Source organism: Harmonia axyridis, chromosome 2 (genome assembly GCF_914767665.1).
Source record: "Harmonia axyridis chromosome 2, icHarAxyr1.1, whole genome shotgun sequence".
NCBI classification, from domain to species: domain Eukaryota; kingdom Metazoa; phylum Arthropoda; class Insecta; order Coleoptera; family Coccinellidae; genus Harmonia; species Harmonia axyridis.
The window spans coordinates 57,489,357-57,512,947 of record NC_059502.1 but is presented as its reverse complement, the minus strand read 5'-3'; the positions used below and the strand labels follow the sequence as shown (position 1 = coordinate 57,512,947).

General features: G+C 33.9%; 1 protein-coding gene across 1 annotated transcript; it reads left to right on the top strand.

Annotated features, from left to right (window-relative positions):
* The first annotated feature begins 2,875 nt into the window (after positions 1 to 2,875).
* LOC123673929 (insulin-degrading enzyme) lies at positions 2,876 to 23,591 on the top strand. The gene is made up of 18 exons (XM_045608695.1): positions 2,876 to 3,179; positions 3,235 to 3,437; positions 6,658 to 6,865; positions 6,924 to 7,093; positions 8,977 to 9,099; positions 9,159 to 9,361; positions 11,027 to 11,227; positions 11,284 to 11,421; positions 11,477 to 11,580; positions 13,777 to 13,879; positions 13,936 to 14,028; positions 14,688 to 14,942; positions 14,995 to 15,105; positions 16,104 to 16,224; positions 16,953 to 17,314; positions 17,546 to 17,680; positions 20,010 to 20,219; positions 23,228 to 23,591. The coding sequence occupies exons 1-18, from the start codon at positions 3,109 to 3,111 to the stop codon at positions 23,459 to 23,461; spliced, it is 3,045 nt and encodes a 1,014-aa protein (XP_045464651.1). The 5' UTR covers positions 2,876 to 3,108; the 3' UTR covers positions 23,462 to 23,591.

Here is a 23,591-nt window from a genome sequence, read left to right as displayed (position 1 = left end):
AAATGAATAAGCGTAATTGTGGCGACCTTATGGGCAGGGAATGGAACTAATGATGTTGATTTTGCGCATTTGGCGCCTTATTATTTCATAATTCGAAACAACTCACGATTTGAATGAAAACCTGCACCGAAAATTGTGAAAGAACTGTAATATCAATTACAATTTTTTCAATTTTTCAGTGAGGTTTTGCTTCCAACTTAATTTTTACTTAAGTAATAATACTCAACAAATTTTGACATACTTTTTATTGCACATAATTATACAAATTGATATTTGTGAACAGAAATTAATGAAATAATTAAATCAAATTATATATATCGTATTGTAGGTACCACTTGACTATTATAAAGAAGGAAACATTTCATTTGAAGATTGACAATAAAATAATTATTTTTGTGATTACTGACAAAAATCAAGGAAATCGAAGGATTGATTTAGAATTGGAATCTTCAATTCTTTGGCAGAATTCCAACATAAGCCTTTTGAAACCTGGGCTAAAGTGAAAAATTAATGGTGATCCTGAAGAGACTTTTATTGAAAGTAAATAAGGTGATAGCAATAGAACAATATGAAGTGAAAATATAGCTCCGTTTTCTTAAATCGACACAACTGCTCTCTTCAATATTTAGGTACTAATATAAAAAAAATTTCTTTGTTAAATGACTCTTTTTCTTGTTATTAATTTGATTTAAAATGCCTGGTCTTTTCTTCACAAAAAGGGAAACAGTATCAGTATTCGGTTGGTTATTTCTGATTCTATCTGAACATAAATCTGTTAAACTAGTACTCGGCACACAATTAATTAAATTATTCTGATCTTAAAGCAGTGCATAATTTGGAAAATCTGACAGGGTTGAAGGTAAAAGTCTTGTTTTAGGTGTATTGAAAAAATTGTCCTCACTGATATGGTCCCCACATATTTTACTGTTCATTTTAATATTTGCTGGAATGAACAGCTTTAATTGCTTTATCCCATTCAAAAATTCTAGTTGAAGGTCGAAAACAGTGCTTGTTCGTGGTTGAACCCCTGTAATATATGTATATTCGCACAATTTTCGATGCAACATGAATAATGATGTGATAAAATGCTGATCAGTTATGACAAAAGGTGCTTTATATTTATAATTATAATACTTATACGAAAAAACTAGAAGATATATGCCTAAGATTCTTCAATGCGTTGCCAGCAAATATTCAAACGGAGGAAAATTTCAAAAAATACGAAAAATACAAACATGATAATTTAATTCAACTGGAACCCTCTAAAATTTAGGATTTTTTTAGGTAAGGAGTTTTTGACAATGTTTCATTTTTTTTTTTTTTTTGTAAATGAGGACCTTCTGAAATAAAGGTTGTTATTATTATTATTATTATTAACAAACTCGAACCAGCAAGAAACTAAGAATCAGGACAGAATTGAAAAACAAAAGAAAGGTTGGAATTTACGCCGAAAACATTTCATCATTGTCAGTAGATAAGGATGAAATATGTTTTTGTGTGAGATAGCGATACATTAGTTCCAAATCCTGTCCCTCGGGTCGCTAGCATCAACATTTCAAACGACTCTACGCAGTCGTCAGTCTTCTCTTTATTTATCTATAAGGAAAAGACTGACGACTGCGTAGAGTCGTTTGAAATGTTGATGCTAGTGACCCGAGGGACAGGATTTGGAACTAATGTATCGCTATCTCACACAAAAACATATTTCATCCTTTTCTACTGAAAATGATGACTAGCGTAAATTCCAACCTCTCTTTAGTCAGTTTGTTTTTTGTTTCAGTTCAGTCCTGACCATAGAAAAAGGATCCTTATTTGTCTATGGCTACACTAGTGCTACCAATTTAGGTCAGTTCAATGGACACTTTCTCAATAGTTCTACGTTCTACCATAAGAGGTTATTCTCCTTGTATCGACCCAAGGTTTATAGATTTAGACAGGTTGTCTCGTAACTTTCAACCAATCAGCGTCAACCATTCTTGACGTCACTCGGTTTATACATTCAAATAAATAACATTTGATTGCAATGAAATCGTGGGTTTTCGCGGATTTTTTTAATAGTTTGATCGCGAATATCGTTCGTAGTCTATGCTAAATAGTCATCAATATCTTCAATACTTCAATCATAAAATAGCTATGATAAAATGTCTGTCAATGATGGTCAATGGCGATACAGACATTCTATAGACCTTGACAGACACTGGATGACGCGTTACCCCACTCTTCAACCCAAGTTACGAGGCAACCTGTGTAAGTGTGTAATCTACAGACCTTGGTCTCGACCCTTCATAATCATATGTATTACGCTGTCGCCTTCATCAATTCAGTCTTTTCCATAGAGAAATAGACAGAAAAGAGTTACAACTCAATGGTAAAATAAATTTGTGTAATTGTGGCGCCCCTATCGGCAGTAGATAGCAAATAAGGATGTTGATTGGGGGTTTTTGGTGTCTTAAATCATAATTTGAAACAATTTCACTGTTTGAATGAAAACCTGTACTCAAAATTGTGAAAAAACTGCAATATCAATTACAATTTATTCCATATTCAAGTGAAGTTTTGCATCCAAATTGATTATTTATTTTTCAATTTGTGAGTGTTTGTATTCAGTACTCAACGAACATTGTAATATCACAGACTAATCTGTGGTAATATATTAGGTCATCGAGATAGAATAAAGATTCTATTTCGATGTATTAGGTCTATGGGTCAGTTCAACGGACACTTTTGAAACGGGAAGTGTAGAAGAAGAATCTTTCTTTCTTTTATCCCACTATCAATTTCTCTGTCTCTTCCTCAGTCCTTTTACAATATCTATGGTTGGATTCCTTGGTCTAGGTCATAGATAAACTAGTTAAGTGTGTCGTCTATGGTCTAGGTCTGACAGAAACTTTCTCAGAGTAAAATTGTTTATGATACTCTAGCTTTCCAATAACAGAATAAAAAATCATTTTTAACTAATAGTTTCACGTAATTTTATCCTTTCGTCAAATTAATTATGAATCGCAAATCATCATGAATACATTCCAACTTCGATAATTTCATCAACATTATCAATGAGAAATCATCTAGATAAAATCATATCTAAATAATACGAATATATTTGGCCGAATGAAAATTTTTAGTCGAATTACTATATTGAAAAATATTTTTATCATCAACTCGAACTATTATTTCTTTGGGTGAGAAACAAGTTATTACTTTTTTGATAAATTTCTTTTAACCTGTATATTACAGCTTAAGGAAAGTTGCGTCCAAAGTTACTCTAGCCATGGATAATAAATCATCTAAAAAGGTTTTGGAACGATTTGATAATATAACCAAATCTAAAGAAGATAAAAGACTTTATAGAGGTCTTGTTTTATCAAATAAACTCAAAGTGCTGCTTGTAAGCGATTCTAGTACTGATAAGTCTGCAGCTGCTATGGATGTGAATGTTGGTTAGTTGAGTCAATTTATATCTCGAATTATATGAGAAATAAGTTTCAAATTTAGAAAGTTGAATATTTTTAACAATAAAAATACCATGGTTTCTACCAAATTTATAACAGATTTTTTGTTTTTTATAAATTTGGTAATGAAACAATATATCTTCATTCTGCCTTATTCTTTTTTCGGAAGCATATTTATAATTTGGATGATGAAGAAAATCTTGGTAAACATGTAGAATAGGCATATGACCTTGAGACCCTTGAAAGGCGTCCAATTTTCTACAACAAATTTAGAGCTACGTTTCCACATGAAAAATAGCATTTATTTATTCGTTATTATTAAGGTAGACTTATGTCAAGCAGAGGGCTGTGTGATGATGATATATTACTACCAATCAATTCAGAGCTCCTAGTTTTCAATAAACTTTTTGAAAATAAAGATTTATTTCAGAAAATTTATTTGAATTTTTTAATCACTTTGTTTGTAGAGCTTACAAATGAAAAGAAAACCTTCACCTCTGCTAACAAATGCTCCGTCTAATTCAGAAAAAAGATTCATAATTACATTTGGCTTAGGAAATTATATATGTGAATCAATTATCATGTTGATATAACAATGTATATTTTTAACCACTCCATTTGAAGTTCTGTCATTGGCAATGCATTTCCATAAGCATCTTGGCTGCAGGATGAATTTTTTTGTAGCATTAACAGTCGTATTCAGAATCAGAATAAATATTCAGAGATAATAATAATAATAATCTTCTTTGTTGACCCTTAAACAGCAAAAACATTACTGGCACCAGGGCCTACTAATTATATTATTATTTGAAACCAGAAATAGATTAGATAAAGATATTATAATAACTGTCGCGACCGATCTCGAGAATTACTTCTTTACTTTAATTACCTGATTAATTTTTCAATGTGGTAACGTTACTGACATTTTGAAGTAGCGGATTCGAGGGTGTCAGGGTTATACAGGGTGCCCCGTAAAGACCACGTCAAATCGAGGGAGAATGTAGATCAAAGGATAACCCACCTCCTCGATATGACGAAATTCCCATTATAAAAGTCTTACTGTTTTCGAGATATTTTTTTTTGTTGAAAATAATCTATTTTTGCCCCTTTCAATAGATTTGTCTTTACGGTTGGTACAATTTCACAACTTTTTGGTTAATTTTTTCAGTAAAATATTGCTGAAGAATGATTTCAACGTTTACATCAAAAACATTCTCCGAACATTTTAAAGGGGGGCTGTGAGAAATATTTTCATTCAAAATTTTGGTAGTGGATTCTTTCGGTCATTAAGTTTAGCCCATCGTAGTGGAACCAAAATGTACTGAGCTACTGCTGCACAGAGAGAGAGAGAGAAATTAGATTTATTGATAAATCAAATGGCTATCGACCACAGTCTTCCAGCCAGTTACATACATTTTTATATAACATATTATTTATAAGTATTAAAAAAACAAAAAAAAAATAAACATCATCCTAGTGATTCCAAGTGTTCGAAAAGTGGCAAAGCTGGCAACTTTGCCTTTGGTGTAGTTGCTCTACTGTAATGTTGTATCAATGGCTCCAATATGTTGATATTATTTTGGTTATTGATGAATTTTTTGTTTAGTTTTTGCATTCTTTCCAGTATTGGTTCTATTCCCGTTGTCTGATATAAAAGCTGATTGGATGGATTGTGCAGTGGGTTGTTGGGATGTCTCATTTTTGTAATCTTACGTAAGCAAGTTCTTTCCGCTACCTCAATTGTATTCAGAGCTGTTTTTGTCGAATTTGAGAAGATTATATGTCCATAGTCCAATAAGGGTCTGCATATCATTTTATATATGGTACTAGCTGTTTTACTACTGATTCCTTTGTTTTTATATGTAAGAGATCTAAAATGCCCAGCTCGTGTTATGGCTTTTTTCTTTTGAAGTTTTAAGTGTGCTTTGAAGTTCAACTTATTATCAATCTTTATGCCTAGGTATTTGCATGAATCTGTTGGAGTTATTGTGTCACTTCCGAGTTTTATATTAGGAGAGTTGGCATTGATTTTATGGTTAAAAATGACGAGTTTTGATTTCCTTGGGTTAGGTTGTATTCTCCAACGTCTCATCCATGCGACTGTTATATCCGCCAACTTCTGTAGACCTTTCATACACTCTTTCAGTGTTTTGTGGTGGGATATCAAAGTTGTGTCATCAGCAAATTGGAGTACGTTTCTGACTATAATTTGACGGTTATTATTTAGGGTAGGTACTAATATTACATGAAAAGTATTCACAATCATTACAGAACATGTTCAAAATGGCGACCTCCTTCGCGTATACAGGCTCTGTGCATCGACTGAGAAACGACCTTTTCACTGCTCTCAAATGGATGTCGGATATTTCCGCTGCAGCAACTCGAATGCGTTCTCTCAATTCGGCTTCATCACGTATGGGTGTTGCGTATACTTGCTGGTCGGTTAAAAATTCCAAATAATTGTTTGCGTTCAGTGATGGCGGCAGTAGATTGGGCCCAAAATTGCACCATTAAATATTCCAGTCCATAAATTGACCTTGAATTGATATTGTGATCTATCTTCTCTCACCTCGTGTGGATCTATGATATTCCAGCTATGCAAATTGTGGAAATTCATGTACCTATCCTTGGTACAGGAATACTCGTCACTCCAAATGATCTTATCAAAAAAATCTGGATCTGCATGATGTTTTCGCAACATTTTCCGGCAAAATTGAATTTCGTTGAGGTAAATAATTATGCGAGTAATATTTTCGCACATAAACAATTGCCATTGTTCACTAACACTTCACAATGTTCGGAGGATGTTTTTATTGTAGACGTTAAAATCATTCTTCACCAATATTTTTCTGAAAAAATTAACCCGAAAGGTGTAAAATTGTACCAACCGTAAAGACAAAACTATTGAAAGGGGCAAAAATTCATTATTTTCAAAAAAAAATATCCTGAAAACGGTAAGACTTTTATAATGGGAATTTTGTCATAGTAGGTGACACGGGACACCCTGTATACCTATTCTACATGATCACCAAAATCTTAATTGATTATGTTTGTTTTAATGTCTATGCTATTGATTTAAGCTCAGCTATATTACTATATGTTAAAAATTCTTAGTATAGGCCTAAGAAAGAATCCCATGACCTACCTGTGATTTGAAACCAGACCTACATAGGACAAATTCATTCTAAATACCCTGATAATGTTTTAGGTTATATGAGTGATCCCAAAAACATCCTTGGCTTAGCTCACTTTTGCGAGCATATGCTTTTCTTAGGCACTGAAAAATATCCAAACGAAAATGATTATAACAAGTTTTTGAGTGAACATGGGGGCAGTAGTAATGCAGCAACATATCCCGATCATACAATTTACTACTTTGATGTTGTGCCAGAGCATTTGTCTAGTGCTCTTGATAGGTAAGAATAATTTTTTTTAGTATGGATTTTTACATTTCATAATAACTCAATTTTTCAGATTTGCACAATTTTTTATTGCACCATTATTCACAGAAAGTGCTACTGATAAAGAGCTAAATGCTGTTAATTCAGAACATGACAAAAATGTTCAAAGTGACCTTTGGAGATTGGATCAGTTGGATAAGCACCTCTCTGATCCGGATCATCCTTATCATACATTCGGCACAGGTTTGGACAAAAAAAATTTTTAAAAATATGCATTGATTTTACAAGAGCTTGAAAAAAAAGACCCGAAGACTTCTTTGAGTGTCAGATATCATGAGAAATGTTCATAAACAATAATACGAAAATTAAAATGACAACAAGAGTGGTCAATAACTCATCGAAGTTTGAGGAAACAGTACCCGCTTTTTGGAAAGATTAACGATAATATTCAAATCAACTTCTAATTTCATTACTTTTTGAGCTTTGATTGTTGATTGAGTGGATTAATGTGAAAAATACAGAAAATACACAGCGCAAAAAAATTAACGCACATTATGGAAATCTCAAATTTATTCTACAACTGAAGGTGTTCTCAATGATAATTATTTTTACCAGAATTATGCATGCATATGTTATCCACTTTCAACGTTTTTCTTCAATACAGATGTTTTTTCCCAGCAGGAATAAAAAAAGGAGATTATCAGATTTTGAATGTATTGGCTCCATTCTGAAATCAGTTGTTCTCGATCAATTCTAGTGATCAATAGTTTTTCTTTCGTTTGATTTTCTACACTCGATCGCTATGCAACGCGAAACACGCAATTTGACCCAAGAGGAATGTGACCAAGCGGTAGTTTTGCGAGAAGAAGGGTGGACATACACAAGAGTTGCAGAAAGGTTTGGAGTTTCCCATACAAGTGTGTCCAGAATGTTGCAGCGATTCAGGGAGACAGGTATGAATGTCCGAAGACCAGGACAGGGAAGACCACGGGTAACAACTGCCATTCAAGAACATTACTTGAGAGTTTCTTCGTTGAGACAACGGTTTGCAACCGCTCGCCTCCTTCAAAATCAGCTTGAGCAAACTCATGGGGTGCAAATTAGCACTCAGACAATAAGAAATCGCCTCAGAGAATATGATTTAAGGCCTCGTGTCGCGGCAAGAGGCCCAGCTCTTACATTTGGAATTTGCAAGAGAGCATATCCATTGGGAAGAGGCTGATTGGGAAAGAGTTCTCTTCACAGATGAGTCTATATTCTGCCTCTACCATTGTGATCGACGTTCCCTCGTATACAGACGTCCACATGAAAGATATGCTCAGTGCAATTTTCTGAATACTACTGGTTTTGGGGGAGGATCGATTATGGTATGGGGTGGAATATCTTTGACTGCTCGCTGATAATGGAGCTATGAATGCTGATAGGTATATAAGGAACATTCTTGAAGAGCATGTAGTGTCATTTGCCCCATACATTGGTGAAAATTTCATTTTTATGGACGATAATGCCAGACCCCATCGTGCGCGCATCGTTCAGGAGTACCTTGAAGAGGAGGAAGTCTCACGAATGGAATGGCCAGCAAGAAGTCCAGATTTCAATCCGATTGAGCAGGTTTGGGATAACCTCAATAGAACGCTGAGAAGTTCAGAAAATAATCCAGCTACTCTTAATGACTTAGGAATCCTCAGAGAAATCTGGGAAGGATTAGATCAGAACATTTTAAGATCACTCATTTTGAGTATGAACAGTTGTTGCCGAGCTGTAATTAACGCAAAGGGTGGCAATACCAAGTATTAAATCACTTATCAGCATTCCAGTATTTTGAAAATTGTTTATTTCTCTTCTTTCACATAAGATTCGGTGAAATTCTGAATTTTTCTTCCATTTAATGTGTCTTGTTTCGTTCGAAACCTTCCCGAGAGAACATAAACAATAAGTTATAAAGTTAATGTAGAGTTAACTTTCATTGAAATTGAGATTTTCAGAATGTGCGCTAATTTTTTTGCGCAGTGTATATATGATCATAGAAGGGTTTAGAATTCCTATAGTTGCAAATTCATAACATATCAAATTTAATAGCACTCATATTAATACTGGTATTTGAAAGAAAATGTTTATTTTCATAGGGAACCGAGATACATTAGATGTAATACCTAAAAGCGAAGGAATCAACGTCAGAGAAGAGCTCTTAAACTTTCATAAAAGATGGTATTCCTCCAATTTGATGTGTTTATCTATATTGGGCAAAGGTAGGATTCTTTTAAGATATTGTTGGTTGTAGCAATTAATATTTAATGTAATTATGTAGAGAGTTTGGATGAACTTGAAGCAACAGTATTAGAATTATTTGACAATGTGGAAAATAGAAATGCTCCTCTCCCTATTTGGGGTGATGCTCCTTTTAATGAAGAACATTTTGAAACTTGTACTTATATTCATCCAGTGAAGGATGTGAGGAATCTAAACATAATATTTCCTTGTAAGGATTATAGACATGAATATAAAGCAGCAGTAAGTTTTTAAGTGGTAAAGTATTTAATTATTATGAAAGCTATGAAATTTTTACATTGCATGGAATAAATTAACCCAAGTTTGTTTGAATTTTCATTTGCTTAAAACGTACCATTTTTGAGATATTTCGATTTTTCATAAATTAAAGAGTCTTTAGAAAAACCTAATAACTTGAAAATGAATTAATTTATTTTTTTGAGATTCTTAAAGTGAATACTAGAAACACGGAGGTAACTCCTTATTTTTTTATGATGATTGAGAACTCTACTGGGTGCTCAAAATGGTATGATTCATTGATGACTTATTTCGGACCCTATAATTTTATTTCCTCATTTAGTATAGAATTTTTTGAAAATTAATGAAATGAAGGTTATGCCATTTGAAATAAGCCTGATACTAAAGTTTGAATAAGTCATCAATGAATCGTCTCATTTGGAAACACAGTAGAGTTCTCAATGATTAGCAAAAATTCACTACCTCCCTTCTTCTATATTTATTTTTTTTCAAAACTTCATTCAAATAAATTACTCCAATTCAGATCATTGCTTAAAACTTACCATTTTTGGGATATTTCGATTTTTCATAAATTATTTTGATTTTTCATAAATTATTTAGATTTTTCATAAACTGAAGATTCTTTAAAACCTTATAACTTGAAAATGAATTAATTTATTTGTTTGAGATTCTTAAAGTGAATACTAGAAACACGGAGGTAACTACTGTTTTTTTGATGATCATTGAGAATTCTACTGGGTGTTCAAAATGGGATGATTCATTGATGACTTATTTCGGACCCTATAATTTTATTTCCTTATTTAGTATAGAATTTTTTGAAAATTAATAAAATAAAGGTTATGCCATTTGGAATAAGCCTGATATTTAAGTTTGAATAAGTCATCAATGAATCGTCTCATTTGGAAACACAGTCGAGTTCTCAATGATTATCAAAAATTCACTACCTCCTTTCTTCTATATTTATTTTTTTTCAAAACTTCATTTAAATAAATTACTCCAATTCAGATCATTAGGTTTTACCAAAAACCCTTCAATTTATTAAAAATCGAAATGTCTTTAAAACCGCAAGTTTTTAGCATATTATCAATCAATCAATATTTGTGATATTTTTGGGTCAAAAGGAGTAAAAAATCGAAAAAAAGAATTCGTTGCGCACTAACTTCGTCTTTTTGATAAAAGTTAAGTATTGCACGGAGCTTGTAAATATTATTTTATATAAACTTCCGAAGTTTCAACTTCAACGGTTTTGTGGTCAAGGAAATAGCTTTAATGTATTAGCACAGGAAATCAGGATGAGCTTTCAAACTCCAAAAATAAATATAGAAAAGTATTGGAGAAAATCCAGAAAAATAATCCAACCAAAAAAATATACTCCAAAAAAATACTCTCTTTTGAAGGTTTTAAATTTATTGATTTTCAAGAATAATCGATTTCACATGAGAGAAATATGGATAACACCTTTCTTGATTGAATCTCCTTCGACACATTACAACACATTAACGTACAGATTTCAACAAATTTTTTCATTCACCAGTCTTCTCAATTAAATGTATAACCACCTAATAAACCTTCCATGTTGAACACTACAATACCTAATTCTTTGTGAATTTTGACCAGTTAATCGTGTTATTAATATCCAATATTTTTTAGCCTATTCATTACACTAGCCATCTTATGGGACATGAAGGTCCTGGAAGTATTTTATCAGCTCTAAAATCAAGAGGTTGGTCAAATAGCTTGGTAGCAGGAGCTCGTCCTACTCCTAGGGGATTTGGTTTCTTCACTATAGCTGTAGATCTTACAGAGGAAGGAATGAACCACACAGATGAAATCATTAAATTAGTATTTCAAGTAATTTGGTGATTTTCTGTATAGTTTTCGTGATTTGTAATAAAATATTATTTCAGTATATAAATATGCTGAAACATAACGGTCCCCTGAAGTGGGTTCACGAGGAAAATAAAAATATAGGTGAAATGACATTCAGGTTCAAGGATAAAGAGTCACCAAGAGGGTACATCTCATCTCTAGTTCACTATTTACAGGCATGTAAATTCAATATCATTAATGAATATTAAAATACAAATTGCTTACTTGCAGGATTATCCTATGGAAGACATTCTTTCTTGCAATTTAATAATAACAGAATGGAAACCGGAAGAAATAGAAGAAATTTGGAAAGATTTGGTTCCAAGCAAAATAAGGTAAAGCTAAGATTACCCTTTTGCGTGAAATACAAATACAGGTTGATTCATCGCGATGGCCTAGTAGACGTTTATGGAAAACTAATCATAATTTTGTGCTGAAAATGTGCATGTTGACAATGGTCTTCCTCCTCTACAACTTCCGGTTATACCGGAAACGGCGGAAACAGACTACTACTTCCTTATTTCAAATGGCACACCCAGTATATTATTGTATCATTAGATAGCTTTTTTGATGACAATTTCAGCAATATGCCATACTTTGGGTAAAAATTCAACGGTTCATAAGTTAATGGGATTCTTATGAAATAAAAGATGGCGCAGAAAAAGTTTTCTTTGAAAGAATCTTTTTCATTTTCGATTCTGCAAATACGTAGTATTATAAGACTCTTTGCGGTTTGGACCAAAAATATGCAGGTTGTTTATCAGAAGATCATGAACTGAACAACTCAATTTTCATCAAAACTCAACATTTTCAAATTAGAATCTATATTTTTCATTATTCAATTATCATTATCAACGATCTTCTGGCTCTTCTCAGTTGCTTAGCCTTGGCCTATGCAGATGACTTCAAACTTTACCTGAGGATACGCTGAATTGCTGATTTAGAGCTACTCCAGTCCAGCTTGGAGTTAGTTAATGTTTGGTGCTCGCGCAATGGACTCATTTTAAATATACAAAAGTGTTTTAAGGTGACTTTCACGAGAAACTTACTTCCTCTCACTTTCAATTTTTCTATTGGTAATTGTCTTATCGCTAGTGGAGATTGATTTCGCGATTTGGGGGTGTTATTTGATTCGACGTTCAGCTTTGTTCCTCACATCGAGGAGCTTTGTTCTTCGGCTAGTCGATCTTTAGGCTTTGTGTTCCGGTGTTCCAGGGAGTTCCCTGATGTTTCAGTCTTCAGAATTCTCTATTTTTCTCTTGTCGTCAGCAAATTAGAGTACGCCAACTTGGTTTGGTTTCCGATATACAGTTCCCACCTAACATCACTTGAACGCATTCATAGAAAATTCTTGAAGTGTGCTGAATATAGAAAGACCGGCAGGTATCCTGAACGTGGTGCGGATTTGTCGGATATCATGCGGGAAATGCGAATTTCAACGTTGGAGGAGAGACACAAGCGACATTGCGCTAAATTTGCGCAAAAGCTTGTCACTGGAAGAATTGATTCACCTCATCTACTGTCCAGGGTTGACATTCGTGTACCAAGAATTGAAGCGAGGACCACATCAACTTTTCGACTCCCTAAACCTCGGACTAACATACTTGAGCAAGCTCCGGTCTATCGATTGTGCAGGGCTGCTGATGAACTTAAGTTTAATTTGTTTTTTTAGTTCGGGGCGGTTATTGTTTATTGTTGTATCATTGAATGTGTAATTTTGTTTGAATAATTGTTCATATTATTCATTGCCAATATGTTACCCTGTTATTGGGAAATTTCCTGTTGGGTAAAAAAAACTATTATTATCCCCGACTTTTGCCTATACGCGTAGGATTTCTCCTCGCCGTCGGCTTCTCACTCCTCGCTAAGAGGAACATTCACTCAATCCCAGATATTTAAAATAATAGAAGGGTAGAGCTCGGTCGTGTCCGGTCCTTGTGGTCCCCCTGGTTCTCGTCGAACTTCTGGTTCTCTTACACGCGATCCTTGGACCTGTCCTTCGCTTCCTAGGAATTTTCTCACCGTCCTTGCAGTACCTAAAAGAACAGCTTTTTGCATTATATTACATATATACTCACAAAGTCCTAGTTGCTTGATATTTCTCTTGAGATTTTTGGGTACGATTCCTGTTGTTGAGATGATAATTGGAATAGTTCTCGTTGATATCATTCCCCACTGGCGCTTTATCTGAAATTCGAGGTCCCTATATTTTGAAATTTTATTATTATTATTATTCCAGTCTATTCCACAAATTAACATTTGATAGTTTTCATTCATAATGAATTTCTATAAAATTCCATACGTATTACAAAATTGTCTGATGAAACCCTACTTCTAATAGTTTAGAAATTAAGACATTTTGAATATTTGTTTTGGTGAAGGTAAACTTGCAGTTCAAACTTAACAATATAATATGGCACTTTTTTAATAAGTTGAATTATTTTGTGGAACTGGAGAAAATAACGAAGCATCGTTTAAAAATAATTTGAATTGTTTTTCTACTTAGAGTATTTTCACTAATGTTTTTTTAGGGTTGCCATTGTAGCAAAAAAGTTCAATGAAGAATTGGATAGCGTTGAACCTTGGTATGGTACAAAATATAAAACTGTCAAAATCGATAAAGAAATTTTGGATGTATGTATTACACATTTAGTATATAGATGTTATAATAGTGCAATAAATTTTTACAGGAGTGGGAAAATGCAGGTTTATGTGATGAATTGAAATTACCAGAAAAAAATGAATTCATTCCAAGCAACTTCAAATTGTTTCCTCTTGATGATGTAAGTAATATTCAATTTTTTACTAGATTATTGGTTTGTAAATTTACTATTTAATCGATATTTTAATTTTTTTGAATTGAGGCGTTCCTTTCGAATGAATTAGAAAAATGAAACAAATATTTTCCTAAAACAAGAAATCTAGGTTGTGAGGTAACCACAAGCAAACAAGCTTACATCGAAGGTCAGTGGTTTTGACATTTTTGGACTTTGTTGTACCGCATAATCCAACCAATGATGACGAAGAGCTCATTCGATTGAATGTAAAAAATTACATCTGTACCTAATCAAAACATTCCTTGAAAGCCAGAACAAAATTTGAGTAGCAATTACCCACTTACTTTTAGAATCTCTTCAGTTGAGCTAATTTTCTATTACGTCAATATGAGAAGAGTTTTCGTTTAATAGAATGCCATATTCATTAATTAAAATTGAAAACGCTCACTTTACATAAACAATAGGTTCTAATTCCAGTTTTTGAATGAAGCTGATTTTTGCTCAGAAGGGTATTTCAGTTCTTCCTGATGTAGAGTGATACTACTGATTCTATTCATCGCTGGACATTCTGAGATGATGTGCACAACTATTTTGTGGGTGCAAAGAATTTCTTCGTTGATTCCAAAAAATCATCATCGTATGTCATATCGTATGTCCATTTTCAGGTTTCAGAGCATCCAATAATCATAAAGGATACAGCATTAACAAGGGTTTGGTTCAAACAAGATGATGTTTATAAACTACCAAAAGCTAACTTGATGTTCGACTTTGTAAGTCCCTTGGCTTATTTGGATCCTTTGAATTGCAATTTAACACATATGCTAGTGCAGTTATTCAGAGATTCCTTGAATGAATACGCATATTCTGCTGAAGTTGCTGGGCTTAAATATGAATTAATAAATACTAAATATGGTCTTATTGTGAGTATGAAATAATATTTTGAGCTCTGAAGCTAATACATTTTTCTTACAGTTAGCCATTGAAGGATATAATGATAAACAATATATATTATTGGAAAAAATCATTGAAAGATTGACATCATTCAAAGTTAATCCAAAGAGGTTCGAAATATACAAAGAAAATGTGAGTCATATATACATTAATTCATTTTCAAAGGCACATTATGATTATGAAACCGATAAACGAAAGACATAGTGTTTTTATATAACCAAATGTACGGTGTTTCAAAAATAAAAACGAACATATACCTATCATTGTAATTAGTAAATGTATAATATTTCCTTAGTAAGATGTGGATTTTATTATTTTTGCTGGGAAGTCTCTATATCTCTTGAAATTGATGGAAAATACTCAATTATGTCAAAATTTAGGTCAGGCTTCAATGAAATGTAACATGTTACTCGAAAATTGTGATCTATTTTATTTCTTGAAATTATTTTCAAAAATCTGGAAATAATCAGTCTAATCATATATTTTTGATTTGATAATAATAATAATATATCGCCTGAGAAGTCTCGAAATACACACCTTTGGTTTTACTATCTCCATCTTTGTTTCTAAAAGATCTTATAGAGTCTCAAACTGAACCAAAAGTGCACTACTATAAACTCAATGAATAAGTTCATTCTATTGATTGAATTCAGTCATTATTTTTTTAAACATTCATACAATGAAAATCCGTTCATTATAATGATGTTTTTTTTTATTGCATCAAGGAACAACTTCTATTGAATCAATGAAATGTTCATTATTCCATGGGTTGTACTTTATATCAATAATGTATTAATGTTCATTGAAATTGCCTAATCAGTTAATGTTCATACATTTAATGAAAAAAGTTCAATATTTCTTCGAAACAACACTCAACATCAATTTAAGAATCGTGATATTGATGAATAGGGATTCGTTATATCAAACTAGGTATATGTGAAGGAATTAAATTTCATTATAATGATGAAAAAGTACATTGTGTTAATGACATCAAGTTGATGATTGTCATTCTTTAATAAAATGAACTTTTTTTTCAGTTTAGTATAAAGAAAAAAAACATTATGTCCCTAACAAATGTTGCCATCATCAATATGAGATAAAATTTTAAAATTATATCTAAATTATTTCAGTACATAAGAAATTTGAAAAATTTCAATGCTGAGCAGCCTTATCAACATGCAGTATACTACTTGGCGGTTCTGTTAACTGAACATTCTTGGACTAAACAGGAACTTCTTGCTGCAACCGAACGTAAGTTGAATTATTATGGAAGAATATAAAATTTTATTGAAACTTGCTGAAAGAACTTTATTAGAAATGTTAGTTTTTTTATATTTTCCTAATAATTGGCGACGATTCTGAAGTAGTTTTGACATCTTGATAATGGACATTTCGTTTCAATTGTTAACATGTGGAGTTCTTCTTGTCTTGATTTTGTTATGTTCGAAAAAGTTATAATTTGGTTCAGTCGAAAATAATTGAGTCGTTACGTATCATTTGAACAGAGAGTTGTTTTATGTTTATAGTTACTTAAATGTGTGCACTGTTGTTACTCGTTAGTCTCTATTTTTGAGCGCTTGTTTTTTCAAAATTTCGCCAAAATATCTGTAGGTTTTCACGTTCTTGAGTGAATGTGTTGGAGTTCAATTTTCAGGATTAGGATTAGAATATGTAGATTTTATCAAGGCTATACATAGAGAAAAAAAAAACAAATATGTATAAAAAAAAAGTAATAGAGTCAAAGTTTAAAATATGTGCTTACTAAGTTCATCAGTATAAAGACGATTAGTTTGAGTATAGAAACAAACATCAGCGAAATGATTTTCATAAAACTAAATGAGACCGTCAATTATAGAACCGCTACACAAGATGTTTTCGCTTATCCCAATGTTTGCTTCGCAAGAAACCCCAACTTTTTCTTCAAACTATACAACCATTTCGACATTTACCCACATTTCATTTCGCATTTACCTTTTCAGAGTTAACTATCGAGAGGTTAGAAGCTTTCATTCCACAAATTCTATCAAAAATGCATATTGAATGTCTAATTCATGGAAATGCAAATAAAATTAAAGCATTGGAGATGGTTAATATTGTTGAAGAACAATTAAGAAATCAATTCAAGATGTGCCCCTTATTACCACGGCAGCTGTTACTGAACAGAGAATTGAAATTGGAAAAAGGATGTTATTATCTTTATGATGTCCAAAATGACATCCATAAACCATCCTGCATTGAATTGTATTATCAGTGTGGAATGCAGTCTACACAAACAAATATGAAGCTGGAATTGTTTTCAAAAATTATACAAGAACCATGTTTCAATATATTGAGAACAAAGGTGTGTGGTGATTTAAAATATTTTAATAGACAACATAAGTAAGGTTAGCTGAGAACGACCCATCCGTGGATCCAGTTCTTCCATATATTATTATTAGGATCATTCTCTACGAAAACTTATATCATCAGTAATGTTTTAAATTCTTTGATAGCTACCAATAGACAATAATATTGCAACATGCATGCAGAATATAAGAGTATCTTCGTATTAATTGGTTTTACTCCATTTCAGCAACAATTGGGTTATATTGTCTTTAGTGGTATCAGAAGATCAAATGGTGTACTAGGTCTACGCATAATTGTACAATCTGATAAACACCCTGCTTATTTGGACGAAAGGATAGAAGAATTTTTGTCATCCATGAAAGTGAGTAGTTCAAAAAAAATTGCACATTTGGGTACATTCGTTGAATATTTCATCAAACAAGATTATTTGTAATACTGTCGCACTTGGTATTCACATTTTATATAGCATTAATATCCAAATATGGACCAGCTTATCACTGATAAGGAGTACTACTTCAATTTAGAGTTACCTCACCTTCACATCTGGGGGATTTAAGTCACTTTCGATTAATGTGATAATGACTCAAGAATCTTTAATTGTTATACACTGCGCAAAAGAATTAACGCACATTATGGAAATCTCAAATTTATTCTACAACTGAAGGTGTTCTCAATGATAATTATTTTCATCAGAATTATGCTAGCAAGTGTTATCCACTTTCAACGTTTTTCTTCAATACAGATGTTTTTCCCAGCAGGAATAAAAAAAGATGAGATTATCAGATTTTGAATGTATTGGATCCATTCTGAAATCAGGTCACCAGTTTGTCGTGCATCTTTCTACAGCTAGGACATCGGTGTATCAGAAGGCTTTTCTTTACCGAACTGCAAGGCTATGGAATACCCTACCTCAAGATGTATTCCCCCTTGGTTACAACTTACAGCAGTTTAAGACACGCACAAACCGATTTCTTCTAAATTCATCTCGGGGCGCTTGAAAGGGCGTTATGAGCTCAGTCTTTTCCCGAGAGATGCGTATAAAAAAAAAAGTTGTTCTCGATTAATTCTAGTGATCAATAGTCACTCGATCGCTATGCAACGCGAAACACGCAATTTGACCCAAGAGGAATGTGCCCAAGCGGTAGTTTTGCGAGAAGAAGGGTGGACATACACAAGAATTGCAGAAAGGTTTGGAGTTTCCCCTTCAAGTGTGTCCAGAATGTTGCAGCGATTCAGGGAGACATGTATGAATGTCCGAAGACCAGGACAGGGTAGACCACAGGTAACAACTGCCATTCAAGAACGTTACTTGAGAGTTTCTTCGTTGAGACAACGGTTTGCAACCGCTCGCTTCCTTTAAAATCAGCTTGAGCAAACTCATGGGGTGCAAATTAGCACTCAGACAATAAGAAATCGCCTCAGAGATGATTTATGATTTAACGCTGTGTCCTGCGTGAGCGAACCATTGCGAGCGATGAGACCAAAGCGAATTTATCAAACCTTGGAATATAATAGCGCTGTCCTACGTGCAGTCGTATCAGTCGTAAAACTGTTTGACGCGAATTTCGTGCGATCAAATAATTAGATATTTCTGCGCGAAATTCGCGCGACTGATCTTCCGCAATGCACAATCCCAACCCCAACCATATATTTGTCTCGCCGTGTCGTGTTTGTAGATTTCAACGTAGGACACTGAAAGTCGCGCTGCTCGCATCGCTCGCGTAGTACATAAAATTCGCGTCGCTCGCGTCGTAACATTAGTGGCTCACGTAGGACATAGGGTAAGGCCATCGAAGGGCGCGTTTGGATTTTGCGAGAGAGCATATCCATTGGGAAGAGGCTGATTGGGAAAGAGTTCTCTTCACAGATGAGTCTAGATTTTGCCTCTACCATTGTGATCGACGTTCTCTTGTATACAGACGTCCACATGAAAGATATCCTCAGTGCACTCTTTCCCAATGGATATGATCTCTCGCAAAATCCAAACGCGCCCTTCGATGGGCTGGGGTAAGAGCTGGGCCTCTTGCCGCGACACGAGGCCTTAAATCATATTCTCTGAGGCGATTTCTTATTGTCTGAGTGGTAATTTGCACCCCATGAGTTTGCTCAAGCTGATTTTGAAGGAGGCGAGCGGTTGCAAACCGTTGTCTCAACGAAGAAACTCTCAAGTAACGTTTTTGAATGGCAGTTGTTACCTGTGGTCTACCCTGTCCTGGTCTTCGGACATCCATACCTGTCTCCCTCAATCGCTGCAACATCGAGTGTAGAAAATCAAACGAAAGAAAAACTATTGATCACTAGAATTAATCGAGAACAACTGATTTCAGAATGGAGCCAATACATTCAAAATCTGATAATCTCATCTTTTTTTATTCTTGCTGGGAAAAAACATATGTATTGAAGAAAAACGTTGAAAGTGGATAACATATGCATGCATAATTCTGATAAAAATAATTATCATTGAGAACACCTTCAGTTGTAGAATAAATTTGAGATTTCCATAATGTGCGTTAATTCTTTTGAGCAGTGTATATTCGTAAAAAAAATAAATATTTTTTATATTGAAGAATGATTTACGAGAAATAATGTAAACTTCAAACAATCTTTATTCTTGAATAAATACATTGAATACATGCTTTTCGTTAAATAAATATTTTCAGCTATTATTATTATTATGTTGTCCTTTCTAGACATACCTTATTTCAATGGAGGAAGACGAATTTATAAGACATCAAGACGCATTGGCCGCCCAAAGATTAGAAAAGCCGAAACAACTCGCTTCACAAACTAATCTCTATTGGTCTGAAATCACCGCCCAGCAGTATCACTTCAATAGGACAGAAATTGAAGTGGCTTATCTTAGAACACTGAAAAAAAAAGATATCATCGACTTTTACGAGGTAAGAAAATCCATATAACCTATTAAATTGTTGAATTTATAATAAATCCACCAGCATATGTACAGGGTGGGCAAATAAGCGAGGTAAGCGGCTTTATTTCACGATCCACTCATCGTAGAGACTTGCGGTAAAAAATTTATCACTAAAGTGTACAAGAAAACACACTGGAAATTGTTGTGAAGTTCATACCTTTACCGCTAGGGTGCGTCATAGCTATCGTCGAGTAGAAAAATGAATTTTACTCGAAAATGTTTCATATGAAGTTGAAGAAAAATTATCATCACTGTAATCGTTGGAAAATTCTCTATCTATTTGAATTGTCACTTTCGATTATACGACATCAAATAAGGGTAGGTGAAAGGGAGAAATCTGACTGATTGAAATGACTGTAACTTCAGTTTGGCTCAACATTTTTGAGCAAATTAGATCTCATCTGAAAGATAATATCTTGTTGATTGAGGACAAAATATACTCATGATAAATTTGTTTTTGCTGCTTTCGATAGGGGGCGCTAAGTCAGAAGTTCATTGTTTTGTTCATTTTACTCCGAAATTTCAAATGTAATGATAGGATTTTCTCAACAGAAACAGAAATTCCATCAAATTTGCATAAAAACACCTGAGGGTCGCAAAGCGATAGTTTCAGGCGTTCTGAAGTTATGTCCGAAAAAATATATTCTTCAACTGATGCACTGCGAAAAACCAAATTGTGTCTTTAAGTTCTGACAGAAACAGAAATCCCATCAAATTTGTATGAAAAAACCAAAAGGACGCAAAGCGATAGCTTCAGGCGTTCTGGAGTTATGGCTGAAAAAAGATATTCATCAACTGATGCACTGAAAAACTAAATTATGTCTTTTTTCGGCTAAACTCCAGAACGCCTGAAGCTATCACTTTGCGACCTTTTGGTTTTTTCATACAAATTTGATGGGATTTCTGTTTCTGTCAGAACTTAAAGACATAATTTGGTTTTTCGCAGTGCATCAGTTGAAGAATATCCTCTTTCGGCCATAACTTCTGAACTGAACTGAACGCTATCTGATGATGCAATAATATACTGGGTGTGCCATTCGAAATAACAAAGTACCTACTACTTTTTGACATAAGCGGCAACACCGCAGCATTGAAAATATTTCGGATCTATAGAGCAGTTGTTTTTGTCTAAGAAACCAAATTTTCAATGATTTCTTGCTTTACGTTCTCCGTAAACGTCTAACGTACCATCGACTGTGATGCACCCTGTATACCAGGCTACACAGGATCATGGTAGACCCCCAATTCTCATTTAGTGTCAAAGAAAGTTGATTGAGATTTGGGTCATCCTGTATATTTATTGAATTACTGAAAGATTTTCAGTAAGTATACATTATATTCCAAATTTCAATCAATTATCTTTCTCTATTATCTTCGGTGGCGTTGTCATAGTCCTTTCAGACCTACTAAAAGCCAGCTTGGTTTGTATGTCCTCCAGTATAAATTCCAGTAGTGATGAAAGGCACGCCAACCTAGTCGTCTGTTGATTAGTTTGCGCGTTGCTAGATCTCACTAGAGACTTAACCATCACTTTCCACAGCCGATACTAATATGTCACTTATTAGGACTAGTTAACCCGTAACTGGTAAGGTGGGGTCTACCAGACCCCAGCGCATTTATTTTTCTCTATAGCTCAAATCTTTTTTGATCGATGGCGCTATCTGTACCCCCCTCCCTGTACCTTTCAGTCAATGTATCTTGTGCAATACAGTGTTACACAGCTACCCATATTTTTAGTTGGCACGATTCTGTTGACAGTGTTTTTTCGCTTGGGGTATGTGAGACCCCACCTTACCATTAATGTAATTATTTTGTGCTAGAAGTTGTCTGATTTTGGAAGTTGCAATGGCGAGTTCATTACGAAAACGAAAGAAACAGGTGATCCACACTTTGAAGAATGGGCACTGAAAAAGTCGGATGTCCTGGAAAGTGATTTCCGTCGATGATTTTTACCGTTGAGAAAGCGAAGTGTACATACTTCGTTGTTCGGATTTACCAACAGAATGACATTAGCATCGTATGTCCCCAAAGTTGGAAAAGCCAATGTAAATAAGGAAAGAAGCCAAAAATTATTGAATTTTTTGACAATACCAAGGGCGGAACTGATGCGTTGGATAAAATGTACTGTCTACGGGTGCAACAGGCGTTCCAGACGATGGCCACTGACAGTATTCTATGAAATTCTGGATGTTTTCTCAGTGAGAACTTCCATCATTTTGTCTTCTTTTCCAAATAATCCGCAAGTTTCGAGATATGAATACATTAAATCTCTGGCCAGGCAACTTGTTCTTCCCCACATGGAAAGAATAATAGAAAATAAGCGCCTTCCTTAGAGTCTAAAACACAACATTCTTTCTATTCTGGAAGGGACGTTCCGGAAGCTGAAGGAAAAATATCTCATCAATTAGAAAAGGGGAGTGCCAAGTGTCCATGCAAGCAAGACAAAAAACAAAGGTATCATGTAGTGTTTGGCATCTTACAGTATGTGGCACCTGTGCGCGAACCGTCTGCGAAGATTGCTCAGAAGAACGCTTGTAGTTTTCTAGTACATACCACAGAAATGTCATTCCATTCGGCTTTTTAGTAATATTGGAGAGTATATTTTAAGTTAAGAATTTTGGGGAAATCATATCATTAGGATTTTGCTTAGTTATATGCATTTCAAAATTGTCTCTTTTTTACGTTCTTTTATTAGCAATATTTATGTTTTTTGAATTAAATTATTAATTATATGAGAGTATTATCTATTTATTTCACACTATCGGTTCAATTGAGATTCAGACCTGATTAGGAACCTATTAAGAACGCAATAAGTCAATGTGAACACATATATTTTAAGGAACTAAGGTTGGGGTCTGGCTGACCCCATCTTACCAAAGACGTTCCAGAAACTGTACCATACCAGTTACGGGTTAAGAAACTTAAATCCAAACTCATTTATTTCAAATTTTACTCTTAAAATGATGTCTTTTTCAGGAGTTCTTGGAAGAAAATGCCAAATGTAGAAGGAAGTTATCTGTGCAAGTCGTTTCTATGGCAGAAGGAGGTGCAGGCAGAATCGCTGAAAAGGAAAATGAATCTGATGTAGAAAATGTGAAAAAGCCTTCGATAATACAGGATATCACTATATTTAAGAGCTGTCACGAGATGTACCCATTAGTTCAGCCTTATATAAGTATTCCAAGAAAAGGAAATAAATGTAAACTATGAGAATAATACATTTAGCCAATGACACTTTTGGATGAGTTTGAGTGAAACATATTTGATTAGTAGTTCTTCGGATAAGATGTTTTTGGAATTCACTGTTCACTTTGATTTTTAATAATCACCTTCAAATGAA

Coding starts and splice junctions, on each gene's coding strand:
- LOC123673929 (XM_045608695.1), top strand. CDS start 3,109: ATGAAAATTTTTAGTCGAATTACTATATTGAAAAATATTTTTATCATC. Junction 9,100..9,158: donor TTTATCTATATTGGGCAAAG/GTAGGATTCTTT, acceptor GTAATTATGTAG/AGAGTTTGGATGAACTTGAA. Junction 9,362..11,026: donor GACATGAATATAAAGCAGCA/GTAAGTTTTTAA, acceptor AATATTTTTTAG/CCTATTCATTACACTAGCCA.